This window comes from Myotis davidii, unplaced genomic scaffold, assembly GCF_000327345.1.
Source record: "Myotis davidii unplaced genomic scaffold, ASM32734v1 scaffold281, whole genome shotgun sequence".
NCBI lineage: Eukaryota > Metazoa > Chordata > Mammalia > Chiroptera > Vespertilionidae > Myotis > Myotis davidii.
In genome coordinates this window covers 8,459,812-8,478,894 of record NW_006293784.1, presented here as the reverse complement: position 1 = coordinate 8,478,894, position 19,083 = coordinate 8,459,812, and the positions used below count along the sequence as shown (strand labels likewise).

The 19,083-nt window shown below is 37.1% G+C and overlaps 1 protein-coding gene across 6 annotated transcripts in view; it reads right to left on the bottom strand.

The window, feature by feature from the left end:
* Positions 1-19,083, bottom strand: part of DDHD1 (DDHD domain containing 1) — a 53,732-nt gene that overhangs the window by 20,833 nt on the left and 13,816 nt on the right. For 5 of the 6 annotated variants that reach the window (XM_006767710.2, XM_006767705.2, XM_006767706.2 and 2 more), the window contains 3 exons: positions 13,019-13,125; positions 8,268-8,374; positions 1,084-1,346 (listed from right to left, as the gene is read on the bottom strand). In XM_006767710.2, the coding sequence (XP_006767773.1) occupies positions 1,084-1,346; positions 8,268-8,374; positions 13,019-13,125 (477 nt within the window). The remainder of the gene's footprint in view (positions 1-1,083; positions 1,347-8,267; positions 8,375-13,018; positions 13,126-19,083) is intronic. The other variant, XM_006767709.2, reaches the window with a different exon arrangement.

Here is a 19,083-nt window from a genome sequence, read left to right as displayed (position 1 = left end):
ATACACACATATATATATATCTCTTAAAAAATCACACCAAATGTTCATACCATATACATTGTTCTTTCTTTTTTCTATATTTAATGAATCTTAGATATCTTTTCATTTCATTACTTCCTGATCTACTTTAATCTTTATAATAGCTGTGTAATTGTCTATTGCATGAATGAACCAGTTTTTTCAACCCTTCTTTGCTAGTGAACATTTGAGTTATTTCAATTTTTCCCATTAAATGTTCCATATCTACTTACATTTAATAAACAATAGAACTAAGTTTTTAAAAAAGGGTGCAATTCATTTTATAAGCCGTTAATTTTTTTTTCTTACTGGATTTTATATCTAAAATGCTGTTCTGAGGCTTGCCAACATGAAATTTTCTTTCAAAACTATAAATTATTTTGCCACGGTAAACGTTATGTATCAATTCTGGTGCTAAGATTATATATAGAACCATTAAACTTCCATAAGATTAAAACAAACCCAAGGCTTCCTGAGTAAAAATTGGGTATTATATAAATTGGTGATTTTTATATACTGCTAACTACCAAAATGAGTGATTTTTCACTGTTTTATTAAAATTGATTGGATAGTTATTAAAAGGACAAAGAAAAAGCATGTAACTACCGATGATGAGAGGGGTGTAGCAAACTAAACAATAATATCCAGAAGTCCACAAGTGATCAGATAATTATAAAATCTGTCAAAAACAGATTTACCAAGAAAAAAAAGGCTTGAAAATTATTTCTAAGATTAAGATAGGTAAGGGCACATTCTTTAAGATTAGTAAAACTAACAAAGGATTCTACATAATGACTCAGCTTGGAATAAGTTTTAGATTTCACTCCTAAGAAATTGTGAAGGACAGACAGAAAGAAAAAGAGGCAGATGACAAAACCATTTATTTTATGCTACAGGAAAATGCATATAATTAGCATGAAAACAGTCTCTCCTTGATTAGGCATGTTATCTAGTAATTTTTGTACCCTGAATAATGTATTTTTTCTTTATCATGAAAATCTTAAAGTTTTCTCCTAAGAAGTCCAGCAATTCCATGAAGACATTTTAAAAACTAGAGTATTTTACCGTCGTTTTGTTAAGTAGAGTTCATCAAGAAGGTGTCGTTCTTCATAGCTCATCCATTCTTCATCAGGCAACTCGTCTTCCTTCTCCATCAACTGTTCATAGAATCGAACTGGATTCCAGCCAGTCATTATGTCATAAGTGATTACACATCCCAGTGAATGTGACACTATTGAGACTTTACCCCCTTTTTCTTCAAAGTCTGGATTCCGAGAACAGAAAAGGGAATATAATCGATTCAGCTCTTGCTGAAGGCCTTTAACTAGCTGTTTGAAATAAGAGAACATTATCATATTAGAGTAATAACTGATACTCTGAACTCTATTTCTAAACATACATTACTGGCCAAATATACCTAGGTTATTAAAATTAACAAAGGTGCCTTAAAACTTTGCAGGAAATGAAGATATGTATTATTATAATCCATATCATCACTAAAGAATAAAAGCAGATATTACACAGATTCATTCATAATCCTTAAGCATGCTATATGAGCCAGCAGTTCTGTACATTAAGCAAAAAAGGTTCATGAAGATTCCAGTAAGATTTTCAAAAGAGCCCCTGGAAATTTCTCCTTCACTGCAACTTCCATGCGATTCTAAATTTTTGTACCTTGTAAGTTTTAGGCCTTAATTGAGTTTACAATAACAGGTATACGAATGTAGTATATATATTATTACACTGTGCATTTAGATAAGAATGATGTCACTGTATGATTAAAGAAAAAGCTAACATCAAACTACTTGATATTTCAAAATTCCCAAAAGATGGTAATAAAGACACGAGTAAATAGTTGTTTTACATGGCTGGAAAGCAGAGCTTTTTAAGGTTTAGAGGTTCATAATGTGGGAAGTATTTTAGTCATTTTTCTTTGAAATTTAGCTTTAACAAACATTGCTGAAATATGCCATGAAGTCAGAAGAAAAAGGTTTTTTTTTGTTACTCAAATCCATACTGGGCCCTGACCTGTGTTTGAAGGCAGTTCTCTACTCTTATCATTGCTGGGTACTATAATTAATGGTAAATTTCCTGCTTGATATTTAATTTCTCATTTCAGTACTTCTTATACCAGCTGTTACTCTAACATACAAATATTAGTTATTGTGACTTCCATTTTCAAATATGACTCCATCATATTTTACTGAACATTCTCTACCTGCTCACAAACTGAAAATCATCTGAGCATTCATGCATAGCAGGATTAGCAGTGACATGAATGAAGTCATGATGTTCTCTTTGTTAACATCTCAGAACTCTACTAGCAACAATGAGGGTTTGGTTAAAGCTACTGAAACCATGTATTGGGTCTGATGAAATATATTCAGCTAATGAAGGAAGAGAAGGATAAGATGAGCTGGTAGCATGTGGAAGGATGATAAGCTACCCTTTCTCTAGGGAGAAATGCAAACATTTTACTTTAATTGGACATTTTAATTTTTTTCTTAGGAAAAGCAAAACAATTCCATGCTTTAATCAACGGTTCTCCAACTTTCAATGTGTGGCAGAATCACTTAGAAGGCTTGTTAAATACAGATTACTAGGCTCCATCCCAGAATTACTGCTTTAGTGGCAAATGCATATAAAAGCCTTCTAAGACATGGGCTGTCAGTAATTCTAGTCAAAACAGTTTCAGGAGTAGGTAGTGTGATATGAAAGTACATGCTCTGTTCAAAGTGAGCTATAATGTAATGTTTTAGTTCTGATAATATAATGGTTTGGCTTTGATAAGAATATCAACAAACCCAACATTTTTATCATTTTCCTGATTTACAATCTAAAGGTGTAGAAAAAGTGAATGTTTAGATAAAAATTAATTCCTTTAAAAGCAACATTTGTTAATAGTTTTTACTTTTGAAGGCCTTGTTTTAAGACACTTACCATGTGAACCTAGAAAGACTAAAAGATATACTTAAGTGCTCTGGCAAAAGGTATTAATCTGTTTGTTTTTTAAAATACCAACTTCTCTAAATGCTTTAATAAATCATCCACTTAGCAGCAAAAGGAGAAATCCACCTCCCTGTTGTATCTAAAAAGTCTACTCTGATTAGGTTTTTCTAATTAGGTTTCCTTTTTCCTATCTGATCCAATTATATTCTCCAACCTTAGGATCCCTTTGTGACCAAGTATATTCATTTGGGACATCTGGACCAAGATTAATGATATATAATATAATCTTAATTTTATTAGCTCTACAATATTATCTAATTAAGTCAACTAACTTTTTACAAAGTAGGCATTAGATGGCCTTTCAAAAGCTTAAGAGTTTTTAAATCTCATAACCATTGCCCCAAAGTTTAAATGTATGAAGAAAATCAATCCAAAAGGAAAAATCCCAGCATTTTTAAGAGAAAATCCAAACACATAAAATATGGCTGATGACTATAATTAATCCTTTGTCCTCCCTGCTTCAGGAAATTTTAATGAGAAAAAATTAGACAGTTTTAATTATATATCAATTAAACAAATTTCTTTTTAAAATAAAACTAAGTTTCTTAATTACAATACAATTCAATTAAACAATTTTCAAATAACAATGACAAGATTCTGCCATAACTATATTTTTGTAATTCTTCATTTTTAATGCTATTGAAAAGAGAGTTCAGTTGTGTGCAAGAAGTATGGTTTTCTCTGATTTTTCACATTACTTTATTTAAGGCTGAAGTAAGGGCCAATGGCTCTCTAATGTTATTTTGAAAGTCTGATTTTAGTTCTGTTTTAGAAACTGGCCCTCAGAAAGTGTAACCTGCAAAGTACTGATTTATACACTACACTTTTTCTCTAACCGTTTTTTTTTAGTGATTATTTGCACAGTCATGAGTTAGAATGCTCCCATGAGCACCTCAGAATCTGGAGTGAAGAGGAACCTCGGAGATGAGCTAATTTAAACTGTGGTGAAGGGAGGAGTCCCTTCAGTAGCATTCCTGATAAGCTGTTCAGCATCCACCCCAATAACTATCTCTACTCTACAGTGGTCACTTCTATTTAAAAACATTTTTTTCTGTTTTATTGAGATATAATTGACATATAACATTATATAAATTTAAGGCATACAACATGATTTGAGATATGTATATATTGTTAAATGATCAACACAATAAAGTTTAGTTAAAACCCATCACTTTCACATTATATGCAATTTCTGTTTACCTTGTGATACTTTTATTTTTTAAAGGCAGCTTTAGTTATTACAAAGTCATTCATTAGCAAACAAGTATTCTCCTTTCCATATTTTCTTTTCTTTTTTTTTTTTGGTTAATACTCAGTTGAGAATATATTTTCCATTGATAGAGTAGAGAAGGGAGGGAGGGAGAGAAACATCGATGTGAGACACACACATTGATTAGCTGCCTCTCACACTTGCCCCTACCAGGGCCGGGGATCAGATCTGCAACCCAGGTACATGTCCTTAAACAGGAGTTGAACCCAAGACCCGATGCTCTAACCATTAAGCAATACTGTCTCGAGCCTTTTGGTATTTTCTATAATCTGATACTAATTGCACTTATTTCTAGAGTTAAAAAACACAAGTGTAGCCCTGGCTGATTGCTCAGCAGTTAGCGCATCGGTCCACGGACCAAAGGATTCGATTCCCAGTCAAGGGCATGTACCTCGGTTTGCAGGTTTGATCCCTGGTCCTGGTCAAGATGCATGCAGGAGGCAATCAGTTGATGTTTCTTTCTCACAGCCATGTTTCTCTCTCTCTCTCTTAAGATCAATAGAAAAAAATATCCTCGGGGAAAAAAAAGAAAAGGTCCATTCCTTTTTTTTTTTTTAAATGGTAGCCCTTGAAATACAGATACACACTTAATCACAAGATGAAAGTCTAAGGACAAAATATTGTACTGGAAACTATATACAGGATGGTGAAAAGTAGGTTTATAGTTGTGAGTACGTGAAGCACATAGTTTCTTCTTACATCGTTATTTATTACTAGAGGCCTGGTGCACAGATTTGTGCACTGGTAGGGTCCCTTGGCCCGGCCTGTGCCCTCTCGCAATCCCAGACCCGTTGGGAGATGTCGGATAGCTGGTTTCGTCCCAATCCCTGCAGGCCCGATCCAGACAGGGGGGAGCCCAATCCTGTGCATTGAGCGTCTGTCTCCTGGTGGTCAATGCCTCATAGCGACTGGTCAGCTGGTCGTTAGGTTGCTTAGGCTTTTATATATATATAGTGTTATTTTCCTATGAACAACTGTAAACCTACTTTTGCCTCACCCTGTATATCTTTAATCCTCATGGCAACCATTATCTGGTATGTATTTTATGTCCATTTTATAAGTGAGGAAGCTAAGAATGTGAGAAATGGGACCTATGGTCACATAGCTAGTTAAATGGTAGGTTTTGAATCTGTATCTATTTGATTCCAAAGGCTGAGAGGAAGGGGAAAAAGGTTTTCATATGCCTACCAATTAACCTAACAAGGTTCATTCTCCAGGAATGAATCCTAGAGAACTGCTGGCTATTATTTATCACAACTTCCTTAAGGATATGTAGGCTGTTGAGGAATAGTTTATTCTAAAATACTGCCTAACACCAACCTTGTACTAAGTGGACTTTGATTTGTAGAATGAGTTTTCCTTTTTAAAATTAAGAACAATTTTTGCCCACTTCTCACTAAGTTTTTCTGGCTTTCTTTCGCTTTTCACACTGCCTTAGCAATATTTCCCAAACTTCTATGATGCTATCACCTGGGGAACTGTTCAAAACACAAACCAAATACACAGACTCTACAGACTCTACCTCAGATCCACTGACTCCAATCAGTCGCCAGGGAAGGGACCTGAGAAACTTTTAGTCATTTTCTTTTTATTCAAAAATAATTTCAAATTTATAAGATGTTGCAAAATAAAAATAGCACAATGCTCATCCATATACCTTTCACCCAAGATTCACCTATTATTAGCATTTTTAGCCTATTTTATCACTTGTACTGTTTCTGTAAAACACACACACACACACACACACACACACACACACACAGGCACAGGCACACAGACACACACATGCACACCTTTAAAAAGAATACATCTGAGGATATATTATAGATGTCATGGTCCTTTACCCCTAAAACTCCAGTGTATATTTCCTAAGACTAGGAATATTGCAGTTATCAATAAATTGACTTTGATAAAATATTTCATCTAATCAAATATCAACATTTAAATTTTGTCAGTTGATTTAACAAATCCTTTGTAGCATTTTACCCTAACTGGTGCAGAATACAGTGCAGGATGGGATGTATTTAGCTATCAGGTCTCTTTTGCCTCCTTTAGTCTGGAACATTTTCCACAGCCATTCTTTGTCTTTTATAGTAGTGACATTTGAAAAGAACACAATCCCATCCTACTTTTTAATGAGAACATCCTCCTTTTGTGTTTGCCTGGTGCTTCCTCAGGACTGGTATACTGCATAAATGATACTGTGTTCTGAGTGTCCCTCAGTGACATCCTATGAAAGGTGTCCCCTGGTTCCCCCATTCTATACCTCTTCTTTTTTTAATTCATAAGCAGCCTATGAGAATACACAGTAAGACCATGCAAACATCCTGTTCTCACCAAAACTTGCCCTCAAGTTAGCACCCATGGATGGTTCTTGCCCAGATCGCTCTTACTTGATCCTACCATGATAGTTGTGAATTGAGGATTTTACAACTCGAGCATTCCCTCCACATTTAATAGTAAGCCTGTGGCATTCTACTGAGAGCAAAGGACCTCCCTTACCCCGTTTGTTTATCTATTTGTAATTGATATTAACTCACAAATTTCTCAATGATTTACAATTCCCTTATATTATCCTTATTATAATCCTATATTAAAAGTACTATTAATTCCTTACAATAAGTAATAATTACTTTATTTTGTGCTCAAGTTGTTCCAGATATGGCCGGGGGGTGGGTCTGATTTTTTTTTTAATATAGTTTTATTGATTTCAGAGAGGAAGGGAGAGGGGGAGAGAGATAGAAACATCAATGATGAGAATCACTGATCGGCTGCCTCCTGTACGCTCCCTGCTGGGGATCGAGCCCACAACCTGGGCATGTGTCTTTTAGTGAAATCGAATTCAGGACCCTTCAGCCCATAGGCCAATGCTCTACCCACTGAGCCAAACCAGCCAGGGCAGGATCTGCTTTTTAAAATTTGACTCCTGACCTTGTGACCTGCCCCAACATTCTTCTGAACATTTTCCTACTTTTTGTCATAACAAGTTGTTTTTAGCTTTGAGCTATACCTATCCTGTCCCCGCCCTAGGACCAGCCATTTTTTCCAAGTAACTCTAGTTCTTCTTGGGGAATTCTAGGGGCAAAGATGTGAGTACTAGGTGTGCTCATTAGATTGGAATGTCAGCTGCTTGGCACTTTCAGTGAATAGAAGTAGGAAATATATGCAGGTATAAACAATATACACTTAAATATATAGATAATATCTATACACACCCACTTATTTTCAAATCATAAATTCACATTAATAGCCCAAATTCCAAGGTTTCCCCATGGGGTTCTTTTATGCCTGCATTTTAAATGAGCACCCCAAGTGATTGATCTTTTTTAAAAATATATATTTTTATTGATTTCAGAGAGGAAGGGAGAGGGAGAGAGAGAAAGAAACATCAATGATGAGAGAGGATCATAAATTGGCTGCCTCCTGCACGCCCCCTGGAATCGAACCGGGGACCCTTCAGTCTGCAGGCCAACACTCTGTCCACTGAGCCAAACCAGCTAGGGCCCAAGTAATTCATCTTATTACGGATATTCAGGAAACATTGCTAAAGATTGCTAATGAATCTCAGTCACAAGTTCTGAGCGCTTTTCTATGAAATTCAACTGAATAAAAAACTAATTTCAAACACTGGGTGTTCTCTTTCCATTTCCCTCTTCCTATTAAATATCTTTTATTTAATTCCATTCTAAGGATAATTATCTTTAAGATTATAAGAGCAAAATAGAAGTGACCACTTTCTTAGTCATTAGCCAATGGCCAGAGGTTTGAGTCTGACGCTTTTCTCTTTCTAGCTTCTGTTGCTATTAATGTCAACTTAAAAAACAAAAACAAACCCTTATTATTACTTTTGGGGACACGTCTCAGTAAGTTATAGTCTGAACATTCAGGATACCTTCTTAGGGGTACTACCAATGATTCGTGTGTGTGTTTGTAAATAAGGTAATCATTATAAAGTAATCATTATACTTACTTCATCTCTATAAAGTGGGCTAGTATAATACATTATGTCCATTGCACTGCTGTTCAACATATCCCTTAAACCTCGTACTTTATCAGGAGTAATGGAATCAACAGTGTCTACAAACAAACAAAAAACAAACAAACTTACAGAAGATATCTGTCTTAGGGGAAAAATAAATTGTGAAAAAAATTACATTCCCTGAAATCACAGCTCTTTAAGTTAACATTTCAATATGCAAGACTAATTTTGGATCTAATGATCTTTTCCTTGCAAAATACAGCAAGAAAAAAAGACAAAAAGGGGAAGAGAAAGAACATTAAAGGATGAAGGCCATTGTCAAATCTATGAAGTCTGACCATTTTCTGTACTGGCGTTTGCATGATATTCAGGGGTCCCACAGCAAAACCAGGCCATCTCTATTCCTGAAACAGGTGTTAAGGGACACAATCTCACTATTTCTGTACCTCATTTTCTGTTTCCTTTCTTTTCTTTTTTTGGACTATGCACCTTGGGCTTGGCAATACCCATGTGGAAGCCCTAGAGGCACTGGTGGCAAACCAGCAACAAATTAAAAAGTTTCTTTACACTTCACACTTATCGATTTTTAGTAAAATAAAGATCCTATGAGGAAGAGCTGTCGAATTAAAAATATGCACAAAGGCAAATCCGCAATGGGCAACTGTAGTAAACAAGATAAAGTTGGTGTAAGTAAGGAAAAAAAACCTGTCACATAACCTGTATTGCAAATATGTGCAGCCTCTGAGTTACAACTAATTCATGGAAATTCTACCATGGGAAGACTATTCTATTAAACGCTTAATAAGATGATTAGAGATGCAGAAAAATTTGCATTTCTTATAGAAATACAAAGAAGTTCTATGCTCCTAAAAACACTGTTTTATGTTTCCTGGCGCACACGTGCAAGATTTTCCTTAGGGTATATATATCTAGGAGTGAAACTGTTGTGTCATAGGGCACATACACATTCGACTTTACAAGATAATGTCAAACTGTCTTCCAAAGTGATTGTACCAATTTACATTCCCAACCACAGTGAATGAAAATCCTCACTGCTACACATCCTCATTGATGCACAGCCTCACCTTAAATTTTTGCTAAACTGATGGGTGTCAGTGATATTTTACTGTGGTTTTAATTTGCACTTCCTTTATTACTACACTAGTGAGATACATATTATATATAGTATATAAAATATTTTCAAATGTTAACATATAAAACATACATATATATGTATAATCTTATATATATATGTATAATCTCTTCAAGTGCTCTCTTTTTTATTCTGGATATTAAAACTTTGGTGGCTATATCTGTTGCTCTTTTGCAAGCCCTTGTCTCAGTTTGTGGTTTGTCTGTCACTCTATGTCTACTGAGATAATTTTAATCAAGTTTATCCACGTTACTTTGTAGTTGTGTTTTCCTGTCTTAAGAAGATACTCTCTTATATTTTTCTAATGTCCTGGCTTTCACATATTATTGATCCATTTGGAATGTGAGGTAGGGATTGTTTTTACTCCCCTCGCCCCTCAAAGAATAACCAGTTACCAAATACCATTTATGGAATAGGCCATCCTTTCACCAATGATCTATAATACCAGCTCAGTCACATATCAGGTTTGTTTTCTAAGTGCAGGTTTGTTTTCCAGAGTCTCTAGTCTAGTGCACTGGCCTATCCTTGTACCAACATGACTCCCTTCCTCCGCTCTTGTTCTGTATCTTGGCTATTTTGGATTCTTTGCTCTTCTATAATAATTTTAGAATCAGCTTGCCAAGTTTCAGGAAAAACTCTATTAGGATTTTGATTAGAAGTGCATAAAATCTAGAAATCAATATTGGAAAATTAACAACGCTAAGATACTGAGTCATGAAATCTAAGAAAATTATCTTTATATTTATTTAACTTGTATTTAATATCTTGTAACAGTTTTTTTATTTTTAATATCAATGTACATATTTTATTAGATTTATTTCTAGGAACTTAAAAATGATGCTTGCTATAGGTAAATACCTTTGATCATTATTTAAAAATTTATAAAGAGTAAAAGCAACTCTTAGGTTTTTGGTGGTGTTTATGTTGTTAATCCTCACCCTAGGATATTTTTCCATTGACTCCTTTTTTAGAGAGAGTGGAAGGGAGGGGGAGAAACAGAGAATGAAAACACTGATGTAAGAGACACATTAATTGGCTGCCTCCTGCATGGATCAAGCCTGCAACAGAGGTGCACGCCCGTGCCTGGAATGGAAGCTGGGACCCTTCAGTCTGCTGGGCCCTAACCAAACTGGCCACGGCGAATAACTCTCAGTTTTAATGCATATACGGTTTTACATAACTATCACCATGATCAGGATACAGAACTGTTTCATCACCTTAAAGAACTCCCACATGCTGCCCTTTGTAATTCAAACCCTAGCCTTCCTGTAACCCTGGCATCCACGGATGTGTTCTCTGTCCCTATAGTTTTGCCTTTTCCAGTATGCCACATATGTGGAGCATAAGTATGTAACCTCTGAGATTGGTTTCTGTGAGACTGTGTATAATAACAAACATATATTTATAGTTTTTGTCTCCGGTTTCTGGCTCAAGATTCCTAAAATCCTTGTAATTTCCTGAGTGATAGGGGTGACAGGTATGTCTTTTATTATTCATAATAAGCCTCTTTTAATTATACTTAAGCTTATGCTAATGAGGTGACCCTTGGAAGATGGGTAGGTTGCCAGAGGAACCAGACATGTAGTTAGAGCGTTGAAGTTTCTGTCCCATCCTCTGACCTCTGGGAAGGGGAAAGGCTGGAGATTGAGTTAATCATCAACAGCCAATTAGTTAATCACTTATGTCTACATAATGGAAGCTCCATAAGACCCCTAAACGACAGGGACTGGAGAACTTCCACATAGGTAAACATATATATACAGTATATATAAATATATATGTGTATGTATGTATGTATTTTGTTAATCCTTACCTGAGGATTTTTTGAAATGGAGCCTGCAACTGATGTATGTTCCCTTGACCAGAATCGAAGCCAAGACTCTTCAGTCTGCAAGCCAATGTTCTATCCACTGAACCAAACTGACTAGGGCCATCTATATTCTCTGTAATATCCTTTAGACCAGTAAAATATAAGTAAATGTTTCCTGAATTTTTTAAAGTAGATCTAGTAAATTAAACCTCAGGATGGGGTCATAGGACCCCTCAAATTATAGCAGGCATCAATCTGGGACTTGTGATTGGCATCTGAAGTGAGGGGAGTCTTGTGGAACTGTGCTTTTAATCTGTCTGCACTATATCTGGGTAGTGTCAGAACTGAGTTAAATTGCTGGACACCCAGTTGGTGTGCACCAAGAATTAGACAATTGGTGGTAGGGGGATAATCACCCCCCCCACCTCCCCGCCCCACACACCTTTATTTGGTGTCAGAAATATTGAGAATGGAGAGTGGTGTTTTTCCTTTAGCTTCTTTTACTCAGAATAATGCAACCTTCAAGATTCTATCCTAATAATTTAAATCTAACAAAAAATTACAAACTCTTGAGGACTTTATTAAACATGAATTCATCTATGTTGTCTACATTCCTGACTAGCCCAAGAAACTTATCTGAATGAGTGGAAAAAGCACAAAAGATAGTATTTTTATACTACAATTTTTATATATGAGCTATTGCTGCTATGAAGTCTTCTTTGATCACTAGCATTTTTGTTTTACAGTTATTGCAATTTTTGATGCCATTTTGGTCTACTAGCTATAACTGACATTCCTGCCTATGAGAGAGAATCTGACTTGAAAATCATCCAGGGAGGCAGTGTAGCAATGTGAATGAATAAGGGCTCTGGTATCAAGCAAAGCTAGACTCTGCTTATTATTGTTAGGTAAATTCACCTTTTACTGAGTTTCAGTTTCCTTACCAGTAAAATAGAGAAAATAATGTAGCATTTCATACATTTATGAGAAAATTGAGATACTCCATGAAAAAATGAATTGCAAAGTGCCAGGCACACAGCAAAAGCTCCACAAATGGCAGCTGCTATTGTATCTAGTACAATGCTCTCATTTTCCAGGTTATGTAAACAACCTAAACATTCTATTTTAATGGTTTCCATACTGAAAGAATACGTTTTGTTTAAAATATGCATATTTTGGCTAACAATTCTTTAAGGAAGGAAATAAACATGATTTACTTAAATATTACCAGCCCAGGGAATATAAGAAAAACAACAAAAGAAAACAAAAAACCTGATATTTTACCTTCCAAATATAGGGAAGGAAAATTATTAGGAAGAGAATGTAAGCTAATAAAGAATTATACCCTAGCTGATTTGGCTCAGTGGATGGAGTGTCGGCCCCATGGACTGAAGGGTCCTGGGTTCGATTCCAGTCAAGGGCACATGCCCAGGTTGCGGGCTCGATCCCCAGTAGGGGGCGTGAAGGAGGCAGCCGATCAATGATTCTTTCTCATCTTTGATGTTTCTATCTCTGCCTTCCTCTCTGAAATCATTAATAAAAAAAAGAATTGTGACAATATGTTTTAAGAGTATTGACAAGTTAGGTGGCTCCATTGTATAATGGATAGTGCACTGGACTTCTTACCACGTGCCTGACTTGGGCCTGGGATGGACCTGCAAGCCAGGTAAATGCCCTTGACCAGGAATCGAACTTTGACCCTTTGATGTGTGAGCCAGTGCTCTATCACTGAGCCATCCTGAACAGGGCCAAATCATGTAACTTTTCAACATAATGTACCTCCATCAAGAGTAAGTTTTGACCGCCACTCAACAGGCAGAAATTCAACATGTGTTGCATGGTTGGAAAAATGTCTTTCTTCTATTTTTCTAGCAGCCTCTCTCATCCTAAAAAACAACAAAATAAAAACAAAACAAAACTTTATCAGAGTAACTTCACAAATGTAATTATATGGTATAAAATGTTTTTAATTATAACACACTTGCTTATAACCACAACCAATTTTGTTTTAATTACCACTATACTATACAATAGCTCATTTCAAAGCATATTCTGTCTATGCCAAATGTTCCTTCATATTTGGTCCTGTCCAAAATGTCCATGCATAAGACAATGCTGCTGGCCTTAAACAGCCCATAGCACTTATTTATGCTTTTGGTTTATAGGATTAACACATAAAAGATATACCAGGTTTTATTAATTCAACTAGAGGCCTGGTGCACAATTTTGTGCACCAGTGGGGTCCCTTGGCCTGGCCTGGGGGTTTGGGATGAAACCGGTTCTCCGACATTGCCCCAGGGGTCCCAGATTGCGAGAGGGCACAGGCCAGGCCGAGGGACCCCACTGGTGCACCATCGGGGCCGGTGAGGGATGCAGGAGATTAGCCAGCCGGGGAGGGGCCGCGAGAGGGCTCCAGGGCATGTCCGGCCTGTCTCGCTCAGTCCTGATCAGCTGGACCCCGCAGCAGCTCACCTACCAGTCGGAGCATCTTCTCCCTGGTGGTCAGTGCATGTCATAGCAACTGGTTGACCGGTCAAATGTCTGTCCCCTGGTGGTCAGCGCACATCATAGCAAGTGGTTGAGCGGCCTGAGCATATCATTAGCAAATTACGCTTTGACTGGCTAAACGGCCAACCGGATGACTGGACACTTAGCATATTAGGCTTTTATTATATAGGATAATAGCATGTGGCTCTATGCCAACAATATCTCTCCTTGCCTAGGTAGCCTAGATGGGTTGGCGTGGGCCAAAAGTTTCTATGGGCGTTTTGGACAGGAGCAAATATCAAGAACCTTTGGGTGTGGACCAAATGTCTGCTAATCTTGTAGATAGCACCATCACAATCAAGATACAGAATAAATCTTTTGCTCCCTTTCCCCATCTACTGGTAAGTGCTTGGTCCTTTGGAAGCACTAAGGCCGAGTTGGGGTGAGGCCCTCACTTTATCTGGGGACCAGCACTGCTCCTGGCTGTGCTCACCCAGCACTTGCTCGCTCCATGGCATGGTCTCAGAGCTCGCCTGCATGTGAAGTGCCCGTAATGGAGGACAAGATCAGTGCCCTCATTAAAACAGCTGGTGTAAATGTTGAACCTTTCTGGCCAGGTTTGTTTGCAAAGGCTCTGACTAATGTCAACACTGGGAACCTCCTTTGCAGCAAGGGCTGGTGGACCTGCCCTAGCAGTAGTGCTGCACCAGGAGGTCCTACCCCCTCCACCACTGCTGCCCCACTGAAGAGAAGAAAGTGGAAGCAAAGAAAGAAGAATCCGAGGAGTCTGACATGGGCTTTGGTCTTTTTGACTCAACAAACCTCCTTTGTAACACATTCAATAAAAAGCTGAACTCTGGTGGTCAGTGCACGTCATAGCGATCGGTTCTGCCATTTGGTTGATTTGCATATTACCCTTTTATTATATAGGGTGGTGCCATAAATATATTTTGGAAAAAAATTTTTAAATGTTTTTATTGATTTTAGAAAGAAAGGGAGGGGGGAAGGAAGAGAGAGAGAGAGAGAGAGAGAGAGAGAAAGAGAGAGAGGGAGAGAGAGAGAGGAACATCAATGATTGCCTCCTGCAGACCAGGGACCGAATACACAATCTGAGCATGTGCCGTGACTGGGGAATCTAACCAGTGACTTTTTGGTGCAAGGGACGAGGTTCACCCAACCAAGCCACACTGGCCAGGGCTGCTATGAATATTCTTTAACAAGTTTTTGTGTAGATGTTTTCAATTCACTTGGGTATAAACCTAAGAGTGGAATTGTGATGCTAACTCTACATTTAACTTTTGAGAAAGTGTCAAACCATTTCTGAAAGCACCAGTACTATTTTATAATCCCATCAGCAAAATGAAGGTTTTAATTTTTCACAATCCTGCTAACACCTGTTATTTTCTTTTTGATGAGTATCCTAGTGAGTATGAAGTGGTATATTTCTTTGTGATCTTGAACTACATCTCCTTATTGACTAATGATATTGAGCATCTTTTTAATATGTTTATGGGCCATTTGTATAATTATTTGGACAAATGTTTATTCAAATCTTTTACCTATTTAAAAAAATTGGGCCGTTTCTTTTACTGTTGAATTGTGAGAGTTCTTCAAATATCCTAGACGCTAGACCCTTATCAGATAATTTGCAAATATTTTCTCCCATTTTGTGGGTGGTCTTAATTTTTTTAATAGTGTCTGTTAAAGAACAAAAGTTTTAAATTTTGACAAATCCAATTTATGTATTTTTTTCTTTTATGGCTTCTAGTTTTGATGTCATGTACCATTTGTTAAAAGGCCATTCTTTCCTCATTGAATCATTTTGGCACTCTTGTAAAAAAAAATCAATGGAACTCTCAATTCTACTCCATTGTTCTATCTTTATATCAGCCAGAACCACAATGTCTTGATTACTATAGCATTGTAGTAAGTTATAAAATTGGGAAGTATAAGTTCTCCATATTTGTTCTTTCTCAAGATAGGGTGGGCTGTTCTGGGTCCCTTGCCTTTCTATGTGAATTTCAGAATCAGTTTGTCAATTTGTGCAAAAAAAGCTGGTGGGATTGTGATGACTTTGTAGGTCGATTTGAGAAGTAATACCATTTTAACAACACTAAATCTTCTAAGGTACAATTCTGGGTTGCCATTTCCATTTATTTAGGTCTTTTTTTAATTTCTTTCAATGACATATTATACTTTTCAGTGTGCAAATCTTCCACTTCTTTTGTTATACTTATTCCTAAGTAATTTATTCTTGTTGATGCTATTGTAAGTGGAAATGCTTTCTTAATTTAATTTTCAGGTTGTTCATTGCTACTATATAAATACAATTGATGTTTGTATATTGATCTTGTATCCTGTAACTTTGCTGAGTTCATTTATGAGCCTTTATAGTTGTATGTGTATGTATGTGTGAATTCCTTAAGATTTCCTATATATAAGATCATTTCATCTGTAAACAGTTTTATTTCTTCCCTTCTAACCTGGATATCTTTTATTTCTTTTTCTTGCCTAATTGTCCAGGTTTAAACCTACAGTACAAGGTTGAACGGAAGTGATAGGAGGAGATACTTCTGTTTTGTTCTTGATCTTGGGAGAAAACTTTCAGTCTTTTGCTGTTAAAGTATAATTTTAGTTGTGGGCTTATAGATGCTTTTTATCAGATCAAAGAAATTTCCTTTTACTTCTAGTTAAGCCACATGTATCTATTTTTCCTTTTGCTCTGTTAATGTGGTGTAGTACTCTTGATTCTTTTAAATGTTGAACCAATCTTGCATTTCTGGGATAAATCCCATTTGGCCATCTATAATAATAAAAGCGCAATATGCAAATTGACCAAACAGCAGAACAACCGTCTGGACGACCTTCCGGATGACCACGCTATGACACACACTGGTACCGGGCCAGTCAAGGCTGGTGCGATGCGATTGGTTGGGGGGTCCTGCCATCGCCCAATTGCCCCAAAGAGGGAGGCCCCGGCCACTCTCTGCACAGCAATCGATCGCGGAGCCCCGGCCGGGTGGGTGGGGCCTCCCTTTGCGGGGCGATTGATCTGGGGGCCCTGTGATCAATCATTCCACAGAGGGAGGCCCAGCCGGCCAAGCGATCACACTCTGCCTGTCACCCACAGAGGGAGGCGACTGGTGGCAGGGGTAGAGGGCAGCGCCGCAGCTGGCAAGCAGTGGCAGCGGTGGGGGCGGGGCCTGCTGCCGGCCGCCAGCCAGGGGAAGGAAATCCTCGATAGGCCCTGATCACCGGCCAGGCCTAGAGACCCTACCCAAGGGGTCCCAGATTGTGAGAGGGCACAGGCCAGGCTGAGGGACACTCCCTGTACCATGCACAAATTTTGTGCACTGGGCCTCTAGTAGTGTATAGTCCTCTTTACATGTTACTGGTATTTGGTTTAAAATTTGTGTGTCCATAGTGATATTTTTATTCATAGGGATTATTGGTCTATAGTGTTCCTCCCTCCTTGTGATGTCTTTATCTGGTTTTGGTATTAGGATAATACTGGCTTCATAGAATGAGCTGAGAAGTCTTCTTCTATTTTTTGGAGAGTTTGTGAAGAATTGTCGCTAAGTCTTCTTTTAATGTTTTGTAGAATTCACAGTAAAGTCATCTATCTAGTCTTGAGCTATTTTGTGTTTTTGGAAGAATTTTTTTTATTATTAATTCAAATGTTTTACTTGTTAAAGGTCAATTTGGGTGTTTTGTTTCTTGCTACTTATTACCATATCAGTTTGTCAGCTTGTGTCTTGCTAGAAATTTGTCCACTTCATCTAGGTTATCTAACTTGTTGACACAGAATTGTGCATAGCATTCCCTTATAATCCTTTTGAATTCTGTAAAGTCCCCTCTTTCATTCCTGATTTTAGTAATTTTAATTTTCTCGTTTTATTCTTATAGTGTATAGCTAGAGGTTTCTCACTTTTGTGAATATTTTCAAAGAACCATAAAAACATAGATATCTTCTTCATTGTGCTTTATAAATGCATAGTTTATCATCATATATTAAACAGTTTATCAACCAGTCTCTTACTACTGAACATTTGCAATGAATTGCCTTGTGCATATATCTTTTTGTATTTTTTTTAATCCTCACCCAAGGATATTTGTCTATTGATTATTAGAGAGTGGAAGGAAGAAAGGGAAGGAAAGGGAGGGAGGGAAGCAAGAGAGAGAAACATTGATGTGAGAGAGATACATCAACTGGTTACCACCCACATGGACCCTAACCCAGGGCAGGAATTGAGCCTGAAATTGAGGTACATGACCTTTACTGGGAACTGAACCTGCAACTCTTTGGTCCCTGGGCTGATACTGTAACCAATGAGCAAAACCAGCCAGGTCTCTTTTTGTAGTTTTGCTGATAATATCTTTGACTTATAAGTAAGTTTGCTAGGTCAGAGGACAAATACATATATAATTTTGAAAGATATTGCCATATAGTCTCTCCTTCATTATTTTTCACTAGAAGTATGTGAATGCCTATTATTCACAGCCAGGCCAAAAGAGTATACTGTCAAATCTTGGGTTTTTGCTAACCTAATAGTCAAGAAATGGCATATTATGTAATTTTAATATACATTTTATGAGCATGGTTGACCATTTCCTTTTCTGGGAATTGGCTCATCTTTAGCTCATTTTTCTGTAAGGTGGTTAGACATTATTTCTTTTATTTTTAGAAGTTCTAGATATTAACTGTTCATCTGTGATATAAGTTGCAGATGTTTCCTCTCAGTTTGTCTATTTTTTGCCATATGGCTTTTTTGGGATGATCTAATATTTATCAATATTTTTCCTTATTGCTTCTGGATCAAGTCATAGTTAGGACAGTTTTTCTCTATTCCTAAGGTGCAGAAGAATTCAAACTCCCCTCAACCCCATCTTTTAAATTCACAATACTTTATAGTTTCATTTCTTACATTTAAATGTGATCTAATTCAAATTTATCTTAGTGTGCAAAATGAACCCAATTTTATTTTTATCCATATTGTTATCTAGCTATCCCAATACTATTAGTTTAAAATTATTTCTTCATTTTTAATATATTTTAAAAGCATTATCTACACTAATAAAAGACAAACATGCAAACTGACTGTACCCTTGCTATGCCTTAAGCCACGCCCACCAGCCAATCAGAACAACAATATGCAAATTAACCCAACCAAGATGGCGGCTGACAGCATGGAGCGCTGAAGCAAGCAGGAGGCTTGGTTGCCCTGGCAATGGAGGAAGCCAAGCTTCCCATGGCCAGCAGTAGCCTCTGCAAAAGGCAACAAAGTTTCAATTATAGAAGCTAAATAAATCCCAGAATAAAAAGAAAAAGAAAAAAAGGGAAGGCTGGGAGCTTCCAT